The sequence below is a fragment of the Phalacrocorax carbo genome, chromosome 6 (genome assembly GCF_963921805.1).
Source record: "Phalacrocorax carbo chromosome 6, bPhaCar2.1, whole genome shotgun sequence".
Lineage (NCBI taxonomy): Eukaryota > Metazoa > Chordata > Aves > Suliformes > Phalacrocoracidae > Phalacrocorax > Phalacrocorax carbo.
In genome coordinates, this window is record NC_087518.1 from 616,556 (window position 1) to 639,942 (window position 23,387).

At 44.0% G+C, this 23,387-nt stretch overlaps 1 protein-coding gene across 13 annotated transcripts in view; it reads left to right on the forward strand.

Annotated features, from left to right (window-relative positions):
* Positions 1-23,387, forward strand: part of TMCC1 (transmembrane and coiled-coil domain family 1) — a 200,199-nt gene that overhangs the window by 128,330 nt on the left and 48,482 nt on the right. The window contains exon 1 of one of the 13 annotated variants that reach the window (XM_064453377.1): positions 527-710. The exons of the other annotated variants lie outside the window; for them this stretch is intronic. Coding sequence (XP_064309447.1) covers positions 672-710 — 39 coding nt within the window. The 5' untranslated portion in view covers positions 527-671. Of the gene's footprint in view, positions 1-526; positions 711-23,387 lie in introns of those variants that run through there. 13 annotated transcript variants of the gene reach the window in all.

Here is a 23,387-nt window from a genome sequence, read left to right on the forward strand (position 1 = left end):
GAGCCGTGCGGGGCACCCCAGGGCCTCCCGGCGGGCGGCGGGGGGCCCTTCCGTCCCGGAGAGGGAAAGGCCGCGCTGCTGGGAAACGCATGGAGCCTGGGGTGCCCCTTGACGGGGGGCTTCGGCCCCCCTCCCCCCGGGTGCCGTCGAGCTGCGGAGGCGCGGCCGTGCTGGCCGGGGCCCAGCCTTGCCGGTGCGGGCGGGCCGGCCTCGGGCGCGGTGCCCTGAGCCTGCCCGGGGACGGAGCCCCTTCCCGGCAGCTCCGGGCCGTGCTCGGCCCGCCCCTGCCCGCAGCCACCCGCGCCGGGGGGGCCCGGCTCTGCTGCGCGGGGGCGGGGGCAGCGTTCGACCGACCCCCTCCCCCGCGGGACGGGCCTTCCCGGCTACCGCGCCGGGGGCTGCGGGGCGGGGGGGGGGGCGGCGGTGCCGGTGCCCGCCCCCCGCGGCGGCGGCGGGGAGCGCCCCGCCCGCCCGCGCCCTGCCCTGCCCTGCCCTCCCTGCTCCTCCCCGGGGCGCCCCTGGACCCGGAGGTGCCCGCGTTCGGGGCGGGGGCCGCGGCCGTGCCTGCCGGCGGCCCGAGGATGCGCTGCCGCAGCTGATCGCAGCCGGCTGCCGCCCTGCGCCCTCCATGCCCCGCTGCCGGCCGCTTTGTCCGAGGACCGAGGCAGACCATGGTCCAGCGCTTCAGCCTCAGGAGGCAGCTCTCTAAGGTGGGTCCGCGCTGCCGGGTGTTGGCCAAGGCTCTGCTCGCCGGGGTGGGCGAGTCCGTGCGGAGGAGGCAGCTCCGGCTTTTGTTCTTGCCTCCTGGAGACACAAAGGGGTTCAGTTTGCTCTTGGGGTTTGGTGTTTTAAGGCAGAATGTCTATTAGTAGGCACAGGTTTTGTTCCTCTAACACTGTGATTATTGTGTAGGTTTTGTGGGAGGCTGGGGCTTCCTTTGGTGGAGTTTAACCTCAGGACTGGAAGGAGGGGGTGTATGAAAACGAGGAACAGAACTAACAGTTATGCCGATACGTGGAGTACAGGGTAGTTGCCTGTGACGGTTACTTAAATATTGGCTTTATATTGGCTAGAATGTCTTTGGTAGTCGGGAATATGAGTTGTCCCAGTAGCACACCTGCAAAAACAGGAGGAAAGCTGGCCCTCTTCTCTTTGAAGTGCTCAGCAGTGCTCGCTGTTAATACAGTATTTAAGAACAAAGGAGTTGCTGTGAACAGGTTTTGCTGTTTAATAATTACTAGTGTTCTAATTCATTTCAAGATGCTGCATTAGAGGAAAGAAGAGTTAATCTATGCAGCCTTGCAGTTTTGACACTGAATCAATCCAATGCATGTAGTTTGAAAAACATTCAGAACAATCAATCCATGAATAACAGCGAGGCTGCGTAGTGCACTACAGGTAAGAAAGCTTCTAAGGGCTGCCAGCACGGCCCTGTTCTTCCATCTAACCATTGTTGTTGAGCAGACTTGGCTCTGGACATAGAAATTGCAGTATTAATTGGTAAACTGAATATTCCCTTTACATTTACATTTAAGCCCCCCCCCATGTGTGTTTGTAAAGGTTTTAAAGTGCATTCATCAAAATTTTAGAATGCTGTTATCAGCATTTAAAATAGGTCAGAATTCACATCCTGCAGACTGTCTTAGGAGAGGCTGTGGCTTTGTGATAAATTGGTATCTTTCTTTTTTATCTGAGATTTTTTTTAGTATCTCATCTTAAAGAAACTGATGTGGCCATTTCAAGGGGGTGGGAAAAAGTGAAAATTGCTTCTTTTAACGGTTTACCTTGTTCCATTCCAAGAGCTGTGCCTGCAAGCCACAGAAGTTTCCACAGGCACTAGAGAGTTTAATCATCCCCTTGAAAGAGATTTGATCTAGTTAGTAATGAACTTTATATCTAAGCTCTGTTTATAAGGGGCAGCCAAAATAGCTTTAAATGAACTCCTTTGGATGACTCCATTTTAATTCTTTTTTATCATGATGGCCAGGGTGGTTTTGAAAATGTTTACACTGATTTTTGTTTACTATAGGAGAACTGTTTCCAATTCGTTTTTCCATTTCTAGCTCACTTTCCATTTTTGTGTTGTCTGACACAATTGTATCTTGCACTGAATTAGCTCTGGTGGTGTCAAGCCTACTTCAAACAATTGCCTAGCCTTGATGGCTTCTTAACTTCTTTGTTTTAATTGTAAAAGATGCATAACTTTTACAGTATGATGAACTGAAGGAAAAAAAATGAGAGCTTGGTCTGTATTTACCAAAATAAAAAGTGTATTTGTATGAAGGAATAATCGAAGTGGATTGTGTTTATCTAGGTTTGGATGTAGGATGAGAACTTCATCTCCCTGTCCCCTCAGTGCTCTTTGGAATGGGGCTGGGGGGTCGCTTTGTGTTTGGGTCTTTGGGGGGAAGGGGGAGCAAATAGCATTATAAAGCACTCTGTCATCTACTGAAGAAAAACTATAGAAAAGACATAGATTTTTGCTAATGTATTTATCAGCCAAAACGTAATGACTGCCAGATTATATAAAATAAAGCAGTACCTTATTAATATTTCTTGTGCAAAAAAATTGTGATTCTTTCATGGGTACTGACTTAGACGTTTGCCAACTTTGAAGTCTATGTAGGACCTGGAGCACCTGCTGCCAGGATGTATTCACTTCCTGGGTGAATTAGGACGTTTTTCAATGGTGTGCCTATGTTACACAGCTACAAGGTCAAAATTCCAATTTCTAACCATATTTAATGGTGGAGGCTTCAAATAGAATGTGACTGTGCAGATTTGAGAGCTACAAACTGAAAAATGCTGTCACCAGCACGTAAAAAACATGAGCAAAGAAAATGTAGGACTTCATGCAGAAAGGAAAAATACAGCTTCATGGTACTGGGTTTAGCCTCAAATAGCTGGTTTCTCTCTCCAACATGGCTATTTGCACTGCATGACTTTGATCAAATCCTTTAAGCACTCCCAGTCTCTGTCTTCCTTCTACGAATGGGGTTAATGCCTTTCTGTTATTTACATAATGGCTGTCAAATTTTAAAATACTGTATAAGCACTTAACCATATACTAGCTTATGAAATGTTTGCATTTGATAACCCATTTGTATCAGGAATTTCAGAAAGTTTTACACAGGCTTACCTTCAAGGTTTACTTATTTCACATATACTGAATCAGTATTTAGTATCTGGGGTTACTGCTTGGATTCTGAGTTAGTTTGCCAACTTAAATGTCTGTAACTATTAAAACTTTGAGTCATAAATTATTCCATCTTTACTGTTAAGACTTAAAGGCAAAATACTTGATGGCTTTTGGATTGATTCAGCAAATGTCTTCCCCAGGCCAAACTCAGACTGTTTGCTCCCTAAGCATCCAAAGTGTTTCCCAAGTATTTTGGTTCAGCCCACTCCCCATCCTGTACTGTTTGGAAATCCTTGCAGGACCTGCAATTGTTGTCACTGAAGACCTTGAGGAGTGCTGCGGCTGCTCTGTTACGTTTAGTTGGGGAATTCCCTGGCTCTTGGAGTGATAGTACAAAACTGTATCCAGCTTTTACTCAGCTTGACTTTGTCCAGATGTTTTATCTGGGTTTATGAAAGGAAAATAATGGAGATAGATAGAACTGCAGTTGAGGAAGTTTTTCTTAGTTAAAATGGATACCTATTCTTTTAAAGGTTCTGCTCTCCCAGAAGAGATTCAGGTGAGCCAAACAGTGCTTTCGTATGTGGCTGAAGTTTTGACTAGAAAAGGCTAGGTTCAATTCAAAGAAAATAAAAGCCAAGAAAGGTATTTTTTGTGAACTGCGATGATAATCAGTTCATTTAACCAGCATGTTAAATGTTAAAAATTTCTGACTGGACAGTTTTTCTCCTAAGCACTGTTTGGGTTTATTAGCATCTGAACTGTCTCTGTGTTGTCACTGATGTGGATTGAGTTTATTTATGGGAGAGGAACTTCACTGGACTATGCTGAAATAGCCTTTTAATGCTTCTACTTGAGCTACATGAAGTTCCTGCTAGCCTGGCTAAAGGTTACAGCGGGTGGATGAGCTCTTGTGCTGACGGCAGTTTGTGCGCCTCCTTGTCATTGGTACAGGTAAAGTTTCTTCCAGGAGCACCTCCTCAGCTTCCTCTGGGTCACGCTTCCCTTGCATCACATTTCATCTCAGGCAGATACGACCCAGCACTTGATGTCATACCCTGAGTGATTTGCTCATCTTCAGCTCTGCTTGTTACCCCAGTATTGATGGATCGTTTCCTTTATGCTGCTGACCTTGTATTTTTGTGAGTGTAGGGTCATTAATGGGAGTCTCTATCCACAGATAAAAATTGTTTGGTAAAGATGAATGTAGTATAAAATAACTTTTTCAGCATCCTAAATTTACAGTGAACAGATATGGACTAATATACTAATGCAATTAACTCCTTAAGACTGTGTCCCTTATACTGTCACCTAAAGACATTCCTATGCAGAATCATTATCCTTGGGATTCAAGAACAAAAACTGTAAATAATAGTCTTTGCTAAGTTCTGTGAATTTCCAGAGCATATTGCTTCAATTGTTATGGCTATATCCTTCTTTTCTGTGTCTGCCTCTGTCTTGAGGAGAGAAAGTCCCTAAAGAAGCTTTTAATGTGAAGTAAAATTACCCTGTCCTCTCTCAAGTCAGTAAAACAGCTACCCAGGAAGTTAAAAGTAGAGTGACTTGATACTTCTGATCTCCAGGGCCAGTTGTTGTGTGGCTGTCTCCTGTCTATCAGTGTCCTACATGGAAAAAAATGCATTTATTGATAAGATCCGCTATCGGAGGTGCTCAGCTCTTAAGAATTTTTTTCTTATCTGGAATAAGCTCATTTTTACAGCAGCATGTTTTATTGGTGAACCCTTGCCAAGCATCAAAGAGTATCTGGCTGTGCTAACCAGTTTATCTGTCTGTTTGGCCTGCTTGATTTTTGTGATGTATAGCATCAAAAATCCTAGCTATGTTCAGAGCGCATCTCTTCGCAATAATAGCTCCTAATGAGTTGTCAGTAAAACTGTTCATAGAGCTGATATCTGATGTAGCTTGGCTGCAGTTAATAGTGGGGAGGAGTGAGAAGTAAGAGGAGGGTTTGGAAATCTGATGCATTTCAACTCTTCTCATGTTTAATAGAGCAGCACACAGTTTTCTTGTGGCTCTTCAAATTCTGCACTGGTCACAGAACTGAAGTAACGTCGTTGCACCCATGGCTGAGTGAAGCTGGCTCTTCAATCTAATGGGACCTTCAGGGGTAGAAGGACATGTAAGTTGCCACATCAGTTGCTCAATGGTAGATTACCTTTAGATTACCTTTTTCTTGTGGTAGATGTGATGCAGGTTGAAGCAACTTTCTGTTTGGGGCAACTGATAGAGGGTCGCACATCTTCACAGCAGACTTTGGTATGCTGCAGGCCTTTGCTGCGTGCCTCACCATGACTCAAGTGCGTGCACTGCCTCTGGTCAAGTAGGGGATTAGCTTATCACTGTCAGTGCAAGGGCAGGTATTCAGAAATTTCCTGTTGCTCCTCACAGAAAGGCAGGTTTGTTTGTGTTGGCTGTTTTGAGTGCCCTATTGTAGGCAAGCCAACTGGAGCATCTCAGCGCATTACTCCTCACGTTATTTGGTGTTGAATCGGTTCCTGCATAGATACTTTTTAAGGTTTACTGGGCAAAAGGCTTGTCTAAACAAAGCTGAGAGGTGGTGGGATGTAAACAGGACTCCCAAGAATTGCTGGGCCATGCTGATGTTGAATGAGTACTGGTAGTGATTAGAAATACCATGAACTTTTCTAGGCAAGATGGGACCCTCAAGAAGGGAATGAGCTTCTGCTGCATCATCTTGCTCGTACGTGTGGGAAAATATTGCAGAACTATCACCTTCATCTTACAAAAGGAAAATTAGCTTCTGGCACTCTGTTTAAGAAGTAGGAGTAGCAGGTTTCATGAGGAGTTTGTCCTGTCCCAGTGTAATAGCTTCATGAATGCCATGGCAGTGCAGAAGTAAAATAGACTTGAAGCTGCTTCCCACATTGGTAATTAACAGGATATGTGAGTCTACACCTGCAGAGATATTAGAGTTAGGACTAGGGACTTCTCTTTATGAAGAAACATTACTAATAATCCAAGAATTACTCATATGTGTGCCGGCTGAGGGCCTGGTGACTTGCATATTATGGCTTATTGCCAAATAGACGTAAGACGTTAAAGGATGTAAACACAGACTACAGATAGAATGCAGCTTACATAAATGCATCTTTCCTTTTAATAACGAAATTCCACAGCTCATGGCAGTTTGATCTGCAGAATATCATACTTTATAACAGGTGCTTACATGGGGCTGGATAGCAATAACGATTGGAATTTCCTACCAGCAGTGATCAAAGAAAGCATTACAAGTGTTGGCATCTTAACTTGGAATTAGTTACCTTTAGGGGTCCTTTGTAGAGATTTTGGCTTGTGTAGTGTTTGCCCCTCTCTCCTCAGTTCCCTGTGATAAACCAGGGAACTTCCTCAGCCGTGTTTCTTCAGAGGCAGAGAAGAGTTCGTTCTCATTTTGCAAATCTTCCTATTCTGGACGTGACAGTAAATTATAAAAATGTTTATGTAAACCAAGTCCTTTTCAGAAAGGACAGAAAAGCTTTTACCCCAGAGGAACGCCTCAGAAGTTTAGGGGAACTGAAATAATGGGAGCGAGAGAACTTGAGTTAGTTTTTGACATTCACATGACATCCAGTTTGGGGCTCCCTGTGTTGACAGGATGTGACAATGAACTCCAAAATAATTCTTATCAGAGATAAATTGTAAACACTTGTGTTTGAGCAGAGAAACAGATGGTAGAGGTTTCATTCAGAGGATTTTGGTTGTTCAAAGATGGGATTTGCTTGTTCTGCTGGTCAGATCTGCTCAATTTTCCCAAAGGCATGCCTTGGAGGCTGCTGTGTCTGCTGTGAGTTGAGTGTTGCAGTTCTGTTCCAACCAGACTGTAGTTGCATCATAACACGCCTCCAAGATGGGCACATTAGCATCTGACTTGAGTAATAGAAGTTCTAGACTGTCTTTTCAGACCATGAATTTAATATTTGGGATTATAGTTGAGGAAAATTGGCAGGTAGTATGGCACCTCTATGAGTTCTCTCTCCACTAAACTGACTTCTGCCTCTGAGGCTGTTATTCCAGCTTCCCTCAAGGTAAACCAGTCTTTGTTTCAAGAAGAGAAAGATGCTCAGCATGGTGTGCTTTTGGTGTAGATTCCCCCCTTGCCTTGACATCGTGTGCCTGGTGCCTTAGGGTTATAAAAAGCCCGTGATCGCAGGGTCCGTTTCCCACGCCTGCCCACACGGTGCCGTTGGTAGGGCTGGTGTCCTCGCTCGTCGGCCCAGCTCGGCTTTGCTCCCCGCCGGCTCCAGCTGCGGGTGCTGCTCTGGGAGCTGCTGCTGGGGTGCGTGGGGAGGCGCCAGCCCGCAGCGCGGTCAGGCTCCGCACCACCGGCATGGCCGTGCCAGGGAACGCCTGCCCGGCAAGGCCCGCGGCCGGGCTGCACACACTGTCCTGGGAGCCCGCAGAAATCGCTGATGGCCAGGTCTGCAAGAAAATACATTGATGCTGGCAGTCCTCAGTGGGTTAGCAGCTGAGGTGTTTCCAGGAAAAAAAGCTCAAAAGCTTCCATAGCTCAGAGTACATGATACGGCAGAGCTTCCGTTCGGTTTGACTACTCGGAGTCCAGAACGCCAAGGTAACCCCTCCATAAGCCCACAAAATGCTGGTGTTAGTAAAAGGTCGGGATGTTTCTTTGCTCCAAGTGCCCGCTGAGCTGTGGGTGGTATGGTGGCACTCGGCGGCCTGAGAGTGCAGCGACGTTGCCGCGGGACTGGTGGGCTCAGTGAATCCCTGGCATAGCAGCTGTCGCCATCGGAGTTTGGCAAAAAAATGAAATTATTCTCCATAGCTGCTTCTCTGTCCCTCTGCAGACCCCTTCCTAAAGAAGGCGTGTGTGAGACAAGCACGGACTCGCAGTGGGCAGGCTGTGCGTGCAGGGCCGAAGCACAGGGCTGCCCCGCGCGTGCCCGGCCGCCTCTTGATGAGTGTCTGCACTTCTGGGGGCGGTGGTTTGCTGTCATAAAATCTGGTTTGCTGGAATACTAAGGGGTGACTGAACAGACTTTTTCCCTGACTACTAAAACCACTGTAGCTGTCACTCTCATCCCCTCGGCCCTCTGGGGTTCATAAGAACACAGGACACCTTTTTCTGTAAACTGGAGTTACTGGATGACCTGTCACTTAATGTAGAACTTCACAGCCCTACAGAGTGTTAGCTCTTAATTAAAGAGGAGAGGACAAGCATGATCCATGGCAATTACCAATTGGCAGAACCTTGCAAGTGAACTTTCTTGCCTGCTTTTTGTTTATTATTTTTAAACATGGTTTCATATCTTTTGCCTTGGAAAGTACTTGCTTGTAACATCTAAATCAGGTGTTGAAAAATAAGTAAAATATTAATCCCAGTGTTGCACGCTTGGAGTTTTACCTTTCTTGTGTTTGGATTGATTCTGTCACATCCTCAAACATCCCATCAGATAACTCTGTCCATACTGACGTTAAGTAAATTTTAAATCAGTGGAAGTTTTTGTTAGTATACAATAAATGAAGTTGTTATGCAGTTCAGACTACTCACTTTGGAAGTGACCTGTCTGAATAGGCCATCTTTTGAAGGCAGAAATTAATTAATTTGAAAATGTAGTCTAAGTCCAGGACACTTTGATAGACATTGACAGGAAAACTAGAGGAGCAAGGTTTGGTGTTTGTTTGTTTGTTTTTAACTTAAGATGCAGTTTGGATACCACTGAGATCAACTGGTATTCGAATGGGGAATTCAGGTTAGAAAACATTCCCTTCTTGAGTTGTGAGCTTTGAGGCTATTTGTAATAGACAGGAAAAATTGCTAAAGAAATGAAGCATGGTTCTAGTCCTTCAAAGAATTGTTACGAACATTTTAGTATGTATTAAAAAAGAAAATTTTATTTAAATTTGAAATCAGAGTGATAAAATGTTTCAGCAACACCTTGTAAGTGCGATCATTTGACTCTTTTGATAGGACATTGAAAGGGCACATACTTAGCAAGAATGGAGTCCAAGATCATAGGAATGCAAACTGTAAGGTTTTACAACAAGGGTTTTATTTGTTTTGTGGGTTTTTTTTCCCTTCAGTGTTGTTGGTCAACACTCAACTGCAGAAAAATATTTTCTCCATGTTATCTGTGTATGTCATACTTAATTCTCAGAAGCCTATGAGCACTGATGTCACATTCAGAAAATCCATAACTAGTAGAAGTTTCAGTTCCAGAATCACTAACTACTCCCAAAGAAAAAGAAATTTGAAGGGGTGCTTGAATTTGCATGGCATAGCCTTTATGCAGGCACATTTTTTTGCTTGCCTCAAGCATGTCTGCCTTGGGGGTACGTTGAAACCCGCTGCCTGCACCATCAGTGTGGAAGGACCCAGGATCCTGGTGGTGGTGAACAAAAGCTTACAGGAGAAACAAATATTTCTGTCACCAGAAATAAATTATTTCAGCCTGATGATATTGGCAACAGGACAATAGGAGCAGAGGAAATTAAGAGCTTCAAGTTGGTGTGGAGGAGGTGTTTTACTGGAGGCTGGATTGTGAAGCATGTGAAATATTAGTGCAGATATGTTGCCCACAGGTCTTCAGTATTTGGGACTACTGTTTTGTAATGGGACTAAAGTTTCTAACAATTTTCTCTATTTAAATAAGCTTTTAGTTGGAGTGTGTTCATTCTTCAGTGAAATGTAGGTTGCCGTTATCCTTACGCTAAAGACCAGCCTCCCCCCCCCCCCCCCCCCCCAAAAAAAAAAAAGTGTCATTCCTCTGCTTTTTCTGCACAAAGCATTAATTTCAGTAGGAGTTGGGCATATCTTGGCATCAGGCCCATTAATCTCAAAAATAATAGTGTACCGCAGAGGCACAGAGACTCAGAGTCCTGGAATTGAGTAGGCAAATTATGTCTTAGTCATGGTTATTATGTGGTAGGGTAAAGCGTTATAAATTTAAATACTTGTCAGATTTGGAGCTATTCTCACATTTGTTTAGTGCTTTTAATATTAATGTTCTGGATAAAATAGTTGCTTAATTAAGGTAATGTGTTGGCAATACTCTGATAACTTGATCTGTTCCATCCTTCAGTCTTCTCATTGGTTTCCATATGAGTTCATCTAATTTGGAATTTACTCCCCCCACCAATGCTGTTTAATACCAGCTACAGAAGTTCAGAGGTATGCTGTAGCCTCCATACATTATGTAAAATTATCCTTTTTATACCATAATGGAGCTGAAGAGAGAAGAGCATTTGTACATAGACTACCAGAAATAAATGGTTGCATAAAATATGATATTTAAGCACTCAAAATACGACATTTCAAAAATTAGATAGTCCACTGCACACGTAGAAAAGGTTGTGCATTATCCAAACACTTTAGTTAATCAAGAGTGAGGAAAGAATTTCTCACTGGACAAACGTGTCTTTATGCATGTTTTCACCTGTGTCTTGCTTTTAGAGTGAGGGAGGTGTCCCAGCCTAGAACATCGCTGATGCTGCAGTGAAAATCTACATCCCTTGATCCCTGCTGAACTAAAGTGATACAGGTCTTTTTGAACACATGGTTACTTCTGCAGGAGAGGAGGCTGTGTTCCAGCTACTCCTGCCATTTCATACTGCCATGTCTCTAGATAATCAGATGTACCTCAGACACCATCTGTAACGAGCAGATATATATTCTTTATATATAAGTTTCCGCAACTGGCACATTACTCAGCTGAATACTGTTTTTTCATTCCCTTTGATGTAGCTTTTATATAGCCGTCCAGATCTGGCTACCACAGCTGCTACCAAAGAGCAAAGATGTTTGAACCTTTTATGCATAATTAAGAATTAAAAAATAATAAGCTGGATGAAAAAGGCCTCTTGGTTCTGTAGTATCATTCCAGCCATTTTCTTCTAGCATTTTAATAGTAAGCAGTATGCATTTGAAAGACTGTCGTAACCATGTTTTGTTGCTGGGCCTGAAACATCAAATGCTTTCTTGACGCTTGAGAAGTGCATGTACGATTGATCAGTTTAAACTTTTCCTTTCTGATATTTTTCGTAAGTGGATATATGAATATTTGCCTGGTGAATTGGTGCTCTCTGTGCAGGGTTCAGTATCTGGGCTGTAAATTGAAAACCGTTCTGAGGACCAAGAGTCAGGAGCAAACAAGCAGTTCACACCTAGCTGGGTCAGAAGTACTGGCTGTGGAGTACTTTTTGGTGCCTGCTGGTGGGCACCAGCAGATGTGCTGAGAAGGGAGCGGTGCAGGGGGTGGGGGAAGCGGGTGCGTGTGACCATCGGCGCAGAGCTTCTCCCTTCCAAGGTGGTTCTGCAGTTACACCACAGGCTAACCCGTCACCCAGAAAGACAATGACTGCAAACCAGATGTGGTAGGAATTCCAAAGTTTCTTTATCATTTTGGGTCTGTGGTATCTTGCAGATTTCAAAGGCAGCTCGTCGTTTAGATTGGCAGTTTGACCTGTGTCATACACTTAAATTGAACTATCACAGTATGTTGCAACCAGACACAGCCTGTAGGGAATCTAACTAAAGTTCTAGCATTCATTAAGAGAAAACCCTAGGCATTATTTACCAAGATTAGACTAGTATGGGGGTTGAAAAAACTGTGTGATAACTTGCAATACTGAATGTAATAGTTATCTACAGGAATTCCGCGTATTTCTCTTAAATCCAGATACTATACAGAATGGAATCCCTGCAAGAAGTCACATTTTTTCACATATTAATGGAGGGTGAACTTCTTTTCATAACCCGATTTTTTTCCTTAAAAGGCACATGCCAGTGCTTTGTTATATGCTGAGATGGAGCACTTTCAGAGCACAGCTCAACAGTCTGGTGGTAGCATTTGAAGAAAGAAAATATTAGTTATTTCGATAAAATCTACAGACTTGCAATCCACGTTAACTTCATTTTCTACATCTGTCCATCCTCACTGGTGTAGAAAACTTGCTGCAGGTAGCAGCCACAGCAGTACTTGTTTACCAGGCAGAAAGTTGGAAAGAGCTGGTCTCTTGCCAGCCGGCCTCACTGCCGAGAAGCAACGTTAGTGAGAGGCCTTGTAACACTCTGCCTAAAAGTGGGATCTCCAGGAAGGCCACTGACATATTTCTGTTACTAAACATCATTTTTGAAAAATATTACAATCCCTCAAGGTGGAAACCTCCATGTATTCCAGTGTAGGTGACTTCATTTGTGCGTGAGCTAGTGAAACACCTGATGGGCAGAGCTCGGCGGACGGGGATGTGAGCTGCCAAGCATGGCGTTCTCGCATCCCCGTCCGGCAGGGAAGAAGCTGTTGGGTTTCCTGCCTTTGTCTGGTTCCACACTGTGGGGATTCTCATTTACACGGACGCTGCCAGGGACTCGATGCATGTGGCAGTGGGTAGATGATCATTAACGTGAACACGGTTCCTCCTAGCTGTTAGTTTCTTTTCTGAACAGTTCTAACTACAGTGCTGCTTTTAATTAACAAAGCAGCCCTTCCATATCTGATCTCTCATATCTTTGAAATCAAAACGTAGGCTGTTGGTGTCATTAGCAAATGCCTCTTCAAAAGCGAAATCAGAAGTTCAAATGTGCATAGTCCAGGAGCGGTATTCAAAATGAATTTGATTGAAACTGGCCCTTGCAGCAGAGCAGCAGTGTTCTCTTGTACCTGGTAAGTGATACCATGTGTCCTGATTGTTCAGTGTGCGGACGTCATCCGAGCTAAGGCAGGGTGTACCCAGTCTTCGAGGGAGAGGAGGAGAATATAGGTTAACACTGCCATATAACAGCCATCATAAATTAAAACCGTTTGGGTTTCAGGCTCACTAACAGGAGTTCTACAACAGCCAGGTTCAGAGGAGGAGTCTATAAACCATCTGTTTCAGGGAATGCTTAAAAAAGACCAAACTGATTTTTAAATGAACGCTTCTTTAAGCATTTAATAAAGAAATAACAGTGTGGTACATTGTGTCTTAGAGATAAAACGATGAAGCGACTGGGTGTCATGCTTTGTCTGTGAATTAATAGGTTGTCATTGCTTGAACATAAACCCAACTCACGTACGAACCCTGCGAGGCAGGGCTTTGAGTTCATCGTGCTGTGTGTGTCTCATCTCAAGCATAGGGATTTAGGGCTGGTCAGTTAACTGCTTCCAGCTTCTGCTGTTGCAGGCTGCTCACACTGTTGCATGGTCCAATCCCCTCTACACCTGAAAAGCCAAGTAGCTTTCACTGAGGTTTTGCCATTAGCCCATTCTGGTGGTTTAGTGAGCTGATAATTAACTGAGGGTTAATGCATCAGCAGGGGACTCTAGTCTTTGTTTCATTAGTTTTGTGAAATGGATTCAAGCCTGGTGGGGAATGAGTTTGGCTACTCTGGCTTATATCTGGGATGCTCAGAGAACTGGTTGTCCAGAGGGGAACCAGATATCACATTAAATACAGAGTACTCTCTAGTCTCTTTGCAACCCAATAGCATGTTGTTTTGAAGAACTATTTGGGATTATTAACATCTGACTGCTATCTTGTATTGTTCAGGGCTAGAAAACAGTGTTTCTAATCTTTTTGCCATTATCCTAGATTGGTTGTCTCAGATATACTTGTGGATGCTGCAGTCACTCTTCTAATTGTAGTGAATAAATATAGTCTTCTGTTGCTTGGTTTTTCCCTCTTCCTCTCAAATAATCAGATGGATAGATGGAGGTTGTAGTGAGGTGGGGGTTGGTCTCTTCTCCCTAGTTACTAGTGATAGGACAGGAGAAAATGGCCTCAAGCTGTCTCAGGGGAGGTTTAGGTTGGATATGAGGGAAAATGTCTTCACTGCCAGAGTGGTCAGCCACTGGCACAGGCTGCCCAGAGAGGTGGGGGAGTCGCCATCCCTGGGGGTGTTCAAAAACTGTGTAGGCGTGGCCCTTCAGGGCATGGTTTAGAAGGCCTGGGGGTGTTGGGTTGGCAGTTGGACTTGATGATCCTAGAGGTCTTTTCCAACCTTAATGAGTCTATGATTGATTTTACAAAAGCAGCTCAATTCACGTTTGCTTAAAATTTCTGCCTGAATACACCAATACTTCCTAAATCTAGAAGCAGGCGAATGAGACTGACATAAACTGGCTCTGACCCCACTCGGATAGAGGGCTTTCTAGCACTGGATCAAAAGCTGCTGGTTCAGCACCCTCTATTTTATCAAGGCAATGAGAAGAAAGTATCCAACTGCATTGAGAGAGCTCAGCAAAAGTAATCTTTGAGTCATTTATAAACCAGTGGTATAGGAATTAAAATCCTGTTGATGTCTTGGTTACAGTTCAGGCTATTGATGGGGAAGAGCGAGTTTTGCAAAGATAAGAAGAGAGGTGTCTCTCTCATGCCCCTCCAGTGTTGCTTGTAAGTTAGTTCAGGCATCTCTGGAGTTCACTTGCCCAGGGACCTGCTCAAAGCAGGGCTTCCTTCACCATTAGATTCTTTTCTCTTTCAAACCTGTGATGCAGAAGATAAGCTCCTACACTTACTAATGAGCTGTGAAATTCCAAACCAGGAATGAAGATGTCTTTATTATGTCAGTCAGCAATTTCACACATTTAGGTAAAATGTGCTGTTCGTACACTCGTTTTTTCTGAGGAACTTTCTACTTCCGTTTCTGGAGCCGATCCATGTTGGTCAGTTTTGTGCTTTGGCTGTGATGTGTTCTCATTTGGGAGTACACAGTAAGCCAACTGCTGACAGCTACCTCAGTAGTTCGTTTTTTGAAGTGGGATTTGCCTGGCACAGTGTCTTTTGGTTCGGCTGACTCTTCTGGAGCAGAATGGAAGGTGCTTTTGCCACTTCTTCGTGAGTAAGGCTCTCTTCAGAGCCACCTTACTGGCACAAAGGAGAGGGAACAAGAAGCCTCCATTCTTGGAGTGACTGCTGTTTATTAATTTACTGCAGGACTGGCTGTAGCAAACCTGTGGGGTGCTCTGCTGGATGAATTACCTGCTGGTGAGAGGCAGTTTGGGTTTACCACACAGTTCTGTTTTTGTAGTTCAGTCACTTTTCCTCTTAACACCCGCATCTCTTCCTCCCCCTTCATTTCCTCTGAATCTGTTGGACTCTTAATCCAAAGGACTTTTCAAAGCAGGGCTCCTCTTGCAGTTTGGCATTGTCATAAATAAAAAACCTGTAGAAGCAGACATTGCACATCTTCTATGCCTGTTTCACCTATGATGATCAGGCACGTTGCAGGTAGCTTCCCTGAGGTTTGACTGTGCAGCACCTATGCTGGAGCTTGATCAGAGCAAGCTATGAATTATTGAGTACTCTGCTTCAGTCAGGAAGAAAATGAAATGCTGCTGTCTTCAGCATTAGAAGCTTTAACCCATTTTCTTCCTCAGAGATACTGGTTCTTATTAGAGTGTTTTCTTATAAAGGTAGTAGAACACAGTGATCCTTCAGATCCACGCAGTTTTCCTTAAATAATTTAAACACATTTAAACTCTCCTTTTAAAGCTAGAAAGAAAACTTCATATACATTTTGACAGTATATAATCCTTGGGAGGTAATATTGTGTTGAGAGTCTTACTCTGTGCTGTATTAAACATCCTGACTGGGTCTCTTATCGTTCAAGCAATTGCTGAAAAATCACAAGCTTTTTTACCTTTCAGGTCACTTATTCAAAACAGGCCCAGTTGACAGTGGACTGGAAGTCTGTTGCAACCTGGACACTGCTTAGACTTGTACAAAAAATGGTATGAAAAGGTATTAGAAACAAGAGAGGTTGTGCAGCACCATAAGCTGATTTGGTTTACATGGAAATGGAATATTAAATACATTGAGAAATGTGTTAATTGGGTGCATCTAATGAAGATGCAGAGTGGCTAATACTCTCTGCATGCTAATTTCCTGTCTATTTCTCTTCTGTTTTGGTTTAGGAGCTGGCAGAGGCTTTTCTCTTTGTTTTTCTTGGTGATACTTTTGGAAATCTTAATTTGAGACCACATTTGGAGTCCTGTGTCCAGTTCTGGGCCCCCCAGTTCAAGAAGGGCAGGGAACTGCTGGAGCAAGGCCAGCGGAGAGCTGCCAAGGGGATCAGGGGCTGGAGCATCTCCCTTGTGAGGAAAGGCTGAGAGACCTGGGCTTGTTCAGCCTGGAGAAGAGAAGCCTGAGGGGGATCTCATCAGTGCTTATAAATATCTGAAGGGTGGGTGTCAGGGGGATGGGGCCGGGCTCTTTCCAGCGGTGCCCAACGCCAGGCCAAGGGGCCACGGGCACAAGATGGAACATGGGAAGTCCCACCTGAACATGAGGACAAACCCCTTCCCTGTGCGGGTGCCAGAGCAGGGGCACAGGCTGCCCAGAGAGGCTGTGGGGTCCCTTCCCTGGAGACATTCACCCCCCGCCTGGACGCGGCCCTGTGCCCCTGCTCTGGGGGTGCCTGCTCCAGCAGGGGTGGGACGGGGTGAGCTCCAGAGGGTCCTTCCAACCCCTGCCAGTCTGGGATTTCTGTGGGTATTCTTAACGACCAGAAGCCCTGCAGTCCGCAGGTGAAGAAACCACCCTGGCTTCCCCAGGGGACAATGGATAACTGATGTTACAGCCAGCACAGAAATCAGGTGCAGTTGCAGAAGAGGAGGGAAAGTGAAAGAAATGGCTTGATAAAGAAGTCAGTAGGCATCTAGCAGAAGTATGATGTGGACAGACATTACATAGTCAAGTATGAAGTTTTCCAACAGAAATTAACCTGTTAAAATCTGAACAAACTGGAACTGCCACATGGATGTTGGAGTAGGTCAGCGATCACAGTCTTTGGGCAATCACAGATTCGATTGAAACTCTGAACTGTGGAACTGCAGCTCACAAGTCCTGTACCTCTCTGTCTTAATGACCTTGAGCAGATGGCTTTAAATTGTTGTGCTTCAGTTTTGCTACTTCTGAGACCAGCTGACCCCACTGTGGGAGATGCATATTCCCCTGCTGCTGCTACTCTTTCCTCCAAACAGTACCCAGCTAAGAAGCCCTGTATTGGCTGCACTTGTTTTCACACACTCGTGGAATTGCAAGCTAATGTAACTATAGCACAGATATAGTCTTAGCAAGGCTTTGTATTAATAACATTTAGACAAGTATCTACCCCCTTCCCATTTTCAAGCATAAAGAAAAAAATTTACCTGACATTTGGTGTTAAACTGCTTTTGTGCAGCAGTACTTTGACTGTTAAACACATTCTTCAGTGTTCTTTGTTTGTACCTTCTTTGCCATGTAACTTCTAAAGCAGCCTTCTCTTTGAAGAGAATATTTATCCTAAGTGACTTTTGAATGATTGCTGTAATCCACAAACAGGCAAATCTACTTTAGTACTGCTGTTTGCATTAATGCAGCGGATTGAAGCAGCCCAGAACTTTGAAACAGAAAAGGTCTTACATGGGTCGCATTGTGGGAGTACAGTGAAATTCCCATATAGGACTTTTCTTCCTTTTAACCTATAAATAACACTCAAGTATTTTTTTGTCAGGGAAAAATGAGGCCACGGCACCCACCTATACATTGATAGGTACATGCTTGCTCTTATAGCTTCAAGAAAATGCCTTGCAGCGTTAGTATGTGTTAAAGCTAGGTAAGGTCAGTGGTTTTCTGCTCTGCGGTATGTCTCGCTGTTTCTCCCTCTCTACCCCTCTGTGTCTCTGCTGAAAGTTAATTGTGGTTGGACATACCCTGTTTAAAAACAAAACAAGAAACATAGCTGGAAGGGGAGAAATAATAATGGGCTTAAGGGTTTAAATCACATTGATTTTTATTGTAACCAGATGCATGCTTGAGCCCATTTTTTAATGAATCTTGACATTCAGAATAGCAGAACATAAATTTCAAGGAACATCCTCTCTGCATTTTGGTATCCTAACTCCTTGACTGTTGGAAGCAGTATGAAATCATGGGAACCTGGGCTCATTTACTGTAATTTGAAAGTAAGGGACATGTATACTCAGCATTTCTACTGACATTCTCGGAGCCTTTCCACGCACCAAAAAGAAGACAGGATTTTAAGTAGTCTAGCCTGTAACAAAGAAAGCTGATAAATGGATTGCCATGCTTTAAAAAGAGACTTGGTCCATAGTAGTACATGCTGACTTCTCTTCGTTTCTGGCCAATTTTCACTAAAGCTACAATAGATATGCTGTCTTCATTATGCCATGTAGACACAACCTGCAAAAATTTGGGCTTAGACATCTGCAGTTGCACCAGCATTTTGCTCTGTAAGTACACTGCACTCCTCTGTCCCTGCTCGTAGCTCTTTTCACTTTTACCAGAATCCTTGCATTCCACACAAATCTCATTTCTGATGCTGCTCCTGCTCTCTGAAAACCCTGAGATTTAGGCCAGACGGCCAAGCAGGCAGGAGGTAGCACAGAACAACGTAGACTCCACTGCACTCCAGGTCCTGCTATTCTTAAAAGTCCTGGACTGCCCTTGGAGGAGTTTCAGTGTTACGGACGTGCGGCGCTGTTGTGCGATGCTTCAGGCGTAGCGGGAGCCGAGGAGTCAGCTGGGCTCTGTGTGTGAGCACGCGCTTGTGATTGACGCATGTACGTTAATGTCCAACGGTCGTGCCAAACTTTTTTAAAATAGATTTCATCATAATCTAATCCAGTGGTTGTATGGGGTCATATGATCGTGGTTTTTTCTTAAGTATCTGTCCATACTTTTGGTCTTCCAGGAGACTGAAATACAGGTGTGTTTGGCCCAAACCACAAATACGCGATGCATTTCAGTTTTAATTCAAGAAATTTCAAGGAAGTGTCTTAGGGTGCGTTGTCTGACCAGAGCCAGCCTAACTGCAGAAGTATTTGCCGCTAACAGGAACAGACCCCTTCTTCCCCCTTCCTTATGTCCGTGTGCTGTTACAGCTGCCCTTGGGTTGGCACCAGCGATTGTGCAGCTGTGGGCAGTCCATTCAGCTGGTTTATCCAGGGGAGGACAAACAGTGCTGGGAAGGGGGGGAGAAGAGAGGACAGTTTTCCCCTGGATCAGCCACTGGAGCCAGCTCACCATGCTGTGGCAGGAGGGGACTGGCAGGAATGTGTGGGAGACAGGGTGTGCAGCGGAAGGGGCTGGGAGCACCCCTTTCGGTGGAAGTTTCCTGTTAGATCTAAAACACCACCTTAAAAAATTTGTAGCGATGGCTACTCTGGAGGCTAAGGAAAAGAGAAGCACACTGCTACGTCTGGCATTTCTCACTTGCAGGGCGCTGCTAAAAGGACAGTGGGTTATGTCCTTGGTTTGCATGATCAGCCAAACTGACCTCACAGGAATCTTTTAAATAAATAGTTTCTTTAAATTAGTTTGTGGCTGTTATCAAAATGTTGAAACTTTATTAATACTCAGTGACTTGTATCATGTGTACATAATAGGCTTTGGAGCTTGTCGGTTTGTGCTAAGAGTAGAGGTGAAGAAGGAAATACTGCTTTTCATGCCAGCAGTGAGCGAAAAAGCTAAAGACTAGGCAAAGAAATCATTGTGCCGTTTTAGACTTGAAATAATTGGGTCTAAAAAGGCCAGGCAAGAAGCTCTCATTGACTGCTGCAGTTCAGCCACAGTTCATGTAATGTGACTGCATCTCCCATTTATTCATAGTTCAGTAAAGAGTCCCTGAAAACCTGTTCTTTCTCCAGGGCAATGTTGAAGGCTTGCAGGACTTGGGAGGCACTCAGGCACCGCTGGAGCTTTGTGGCTTTGATGTTCCAGGTTTCTCAAAACAAATGCCTATTGTGTAGTTGGCTGGCAAAAATAGAAAGCTAGTTGCTGCAGGTTTTCGGTTTCAGAAACCATCAGCTATCATTAAGCTGTTTTCCACACTGAACATAATACAAACATCTGCTTTAAAAATAAAGCCTTCCTACGTAAGGAGTATGGTTAGAGGTCTGGTCCGGTTTGGAGGGGTACTCAGTCTTCCTTTACAAATTTTCTTAAAGCCATTGAGATTTGTTGATCTTTCCTATTTCTTCAGTAACTACTTAATTTTTACATATTCTGCCAGAGTTTCCTTATGTAAAATACCATGACAAGGTCTTAATTCACTGTGTGGGGAAAATTTTTGTGATGAACTAGGAGGGACAGTAGGTCAACTGTAGTGTTTTATTTTTGGTACTGGTGGTTTTATTGTTCATCTGTATTGATGGAGGCAGGAGAATTGTGAAGATTCAGAGAGTATCCTTTTACATGAGCCTATACCTAAGCGATTTGTTAGATATTTAAAGTTCAGGACTGTGCTATATTTCATATTATCTTGCTTAATATTAATAAAATTCAGTATGCACTACACTTTACTGATGTGTGTGCAAAAATATGGTCTCCTCTTTGAGTGTCTTTAGTATTAGACTATCCAAACCCAGCAAGAGTACAGATGGTGGCTCCCCAAAAGTAGTAAATGGTACTAAGTGATTGTCTGTATAGGAGATTGACTTTTGTATAACTGAAACATTGAACCTAGATTATAGGCATATAGATCATCTCATGTCCTCAGGAAATACGGGACTTGGTACTGGTGCTCAGAAATGTAGAAGGTGGACCTTGCTGTGGATGTCACTGGAGAGTCTCTGGGAATTAGACAGACGTTCATGCCGCTTGTTAAACTTTGAAATTTTATCCTTTCGGAGTCTTCTCAGCTGGCAAAATAAATGTACCTTTGGTAAGTAAAAATCATGAGTTCAAATGGATGGAATTATTGCAGATTCATAGTATGAATGTGAAAACCAGAGTAGAGCCTTTTGCAGACCCTCCCTTGGCACTGCCTTTCTCCACTAATACTGCTGTTATAGGTTCATGCTACAAATAATTTTCTATGGTGTTTGTTCTCTTTGTTGCCTTGAGAAATGACCTCAGTTTGTGTGAATTTGCACCTGGAGAATATGTTCTACACTTGGTGAAGCAGCTGCTTGCAGCCACTTCTTGGAACAGGTCCTGTTACTGCTGCCACGGTCCTTTTGCACTGTAGGTCTTCTACTAATTGCAATACAATTTCCTCGTCAGCTGAGCTGGAAATATGCCCTCCCTCCTGCCTCCATCACTAAAAACCACTGGATGGGGTGGGGGGGAGAGAGACTAAATAAGAATTCTTAATTACCCACCACAATTGCATGCTTCCGTATCTCTGGCATGCAGTCTCCTTCCCTTCTCTCCCTGTTTTGGTGTTTTTCTCTGTTGCTCTTGGGCTCTGCTGCCTTCCAGAGTAGTTAATTAGACAGATGAGCCTCCCAGTCTGTTTTGGAGTGATGTAGTTATTTATTTTTCTGCATCTTCTCCAGCCAAACACCCTTAGCAGTATTTTGAGGTATTGTTTCTTTTCTGGTGCTATTTGGATACATATTACAGGAATTATTTTAAAAAGCTTTGTGCTGTTTACATAGCTATATCATCTCCCAGTTAAATGCGGGAGGGGGGGAACTCAACCCAAACCTTCAGTTCTATCAGTTTCTTATTTGTCAGTAATAAAGCTCATCTGAAACATTTAAAGAGAGATTTTAAAATTAGAAAGTTCAAAATTAGACTCGTTAGCAAATGAGGGGGAAGAACTTTAGGTTCTTCCACAGTTCCAGTCTCAACAGAGCAGACTTACATCTAGTAATGTTTGTCGTTTTCTGTCAATCTGTTTAGGGAAAGATTCAGAACTCTGCTGTGGTAGCTTGTGAAGATTTACTAATCTGGCATTTAATTTCTAAAGAAGCCCATATTTTTAGATGCTTTGGTATATGGTGCTGTGCACTGTCTTCCTGGCAATGTCTAGCTCAGCCTATGCCTGCACTGCACGCTGTCATTACGTGTAGGGGAAGTAGAAGCCCACACAAATTTGCCTTGGTCAGAGAGCTTCAGGCAGGAGAGCCAAATATATATATTAATTTTGAAGTGTGAAGCTTAGTATGAAAATTCAAATTTAAAGTAATGTATTCCTTATTCTGCTGTGTTGTTTCCGTAGTAGTTCTTCAGGATTAGACGTACTCTAATTCTTCAAAGTAGAGTGTTGCTGTTGCTCAGGTTTGTAGTTGAGTTGCTAGCTGTCATGGACTGGATTGTTTGTTTTTTTTAACCTTCTACGTAAGCTGGGTTAAATGTACATATTGTTGAAAATAGGGTAATGGAAGGGATAAATTTTAACGCTGCTCTCAGTGCTTTTAACTAAAGAAGCTCTTGCATTTAGTTACTGCAGACAAACTAGCCTGTAAGTCCTTTTTTTCTGACGTTGATTGTCCGCGTCCATATTGTTGGCGGAGTTGCTTGTGTGACTGGCCCTGCTGTGTCGATGCTCATGGAGCTGGGGTCGGGTTCTTGCTGACAGCTGTGCAGGGTTGGATTACCACAGAGGTAACGCGCCCTGGCAGGGGTAGGGGAGCTTGGCTTTCCCTGCTGGGGTAGGGCAGCCCCGCAGCTGAAGGCTCATTCCCACAGGCCCTGGCTGCTTGCATTTAGAAGGAAAACATGCCTCTCCTGCTGGCGTGGGATAGGGAACGTGGGGCTGGTTAGTGAGCCTGGGGGAAAACTGGGAAGAAAAGAGACCAAAGTGCCAGCTCATCCACTCGCATACAGTCTAGGTGTAGAAGCCAAGAAGCTCTGACCAATCTGGCATATGATGAACAATTAGTGAAATTTGTGCAGCTTTACAGTACCAGCGCTTTATTTAGCGTGCTTGCGTTTTGCTGACTATGGTGCATTAAACCTGGCTGTACAGGCTGCTCTTTAGTTTCTAGATACCATCCCTGAATTCTTGTCACAGTTCTTCTAATGAGCAATTTTTAGTACACTTGGATGCTTCTCAAGGATCATCCTCATCTGCTCCTGCCCTGGCCCTTCGTGATGAGGTTTCATTGACAGTGTTTGTTTCAAGATGTTTTTGTTAATCCAACCATCTGGAATGTGACCTTTGTATTTTTTAAACTGTATATAATTAATCGTTTTAGCAAGGTAAAGGGCAATTGACATTATTTAACTTAAATGCTTTTTCTCTCTAAACTTTGAAAGTATTAAGATTTGTTGAAGGGCATATATGTACACTACGTAAGCTGAAGACTTTATAAGTTTAGATGGCTCAAGCTTACCGGTCAGTGCGAGGACCTGATGCTGTGTCCGTGACCTCGCGGGGGCCTCTGCTGACAGGACACCTCCTGCGCCGAGGCCCCACGCTGGCACATCCCCGCATATGGCTGGAGTAGCAGATTCTCCACGCTGGAATGATGTAAACGCAGCGTTTAGCTGTTACGCTGGCATTTACCGCGTAGTTGCTTCCTGTCTCCTCCAGAGAAAA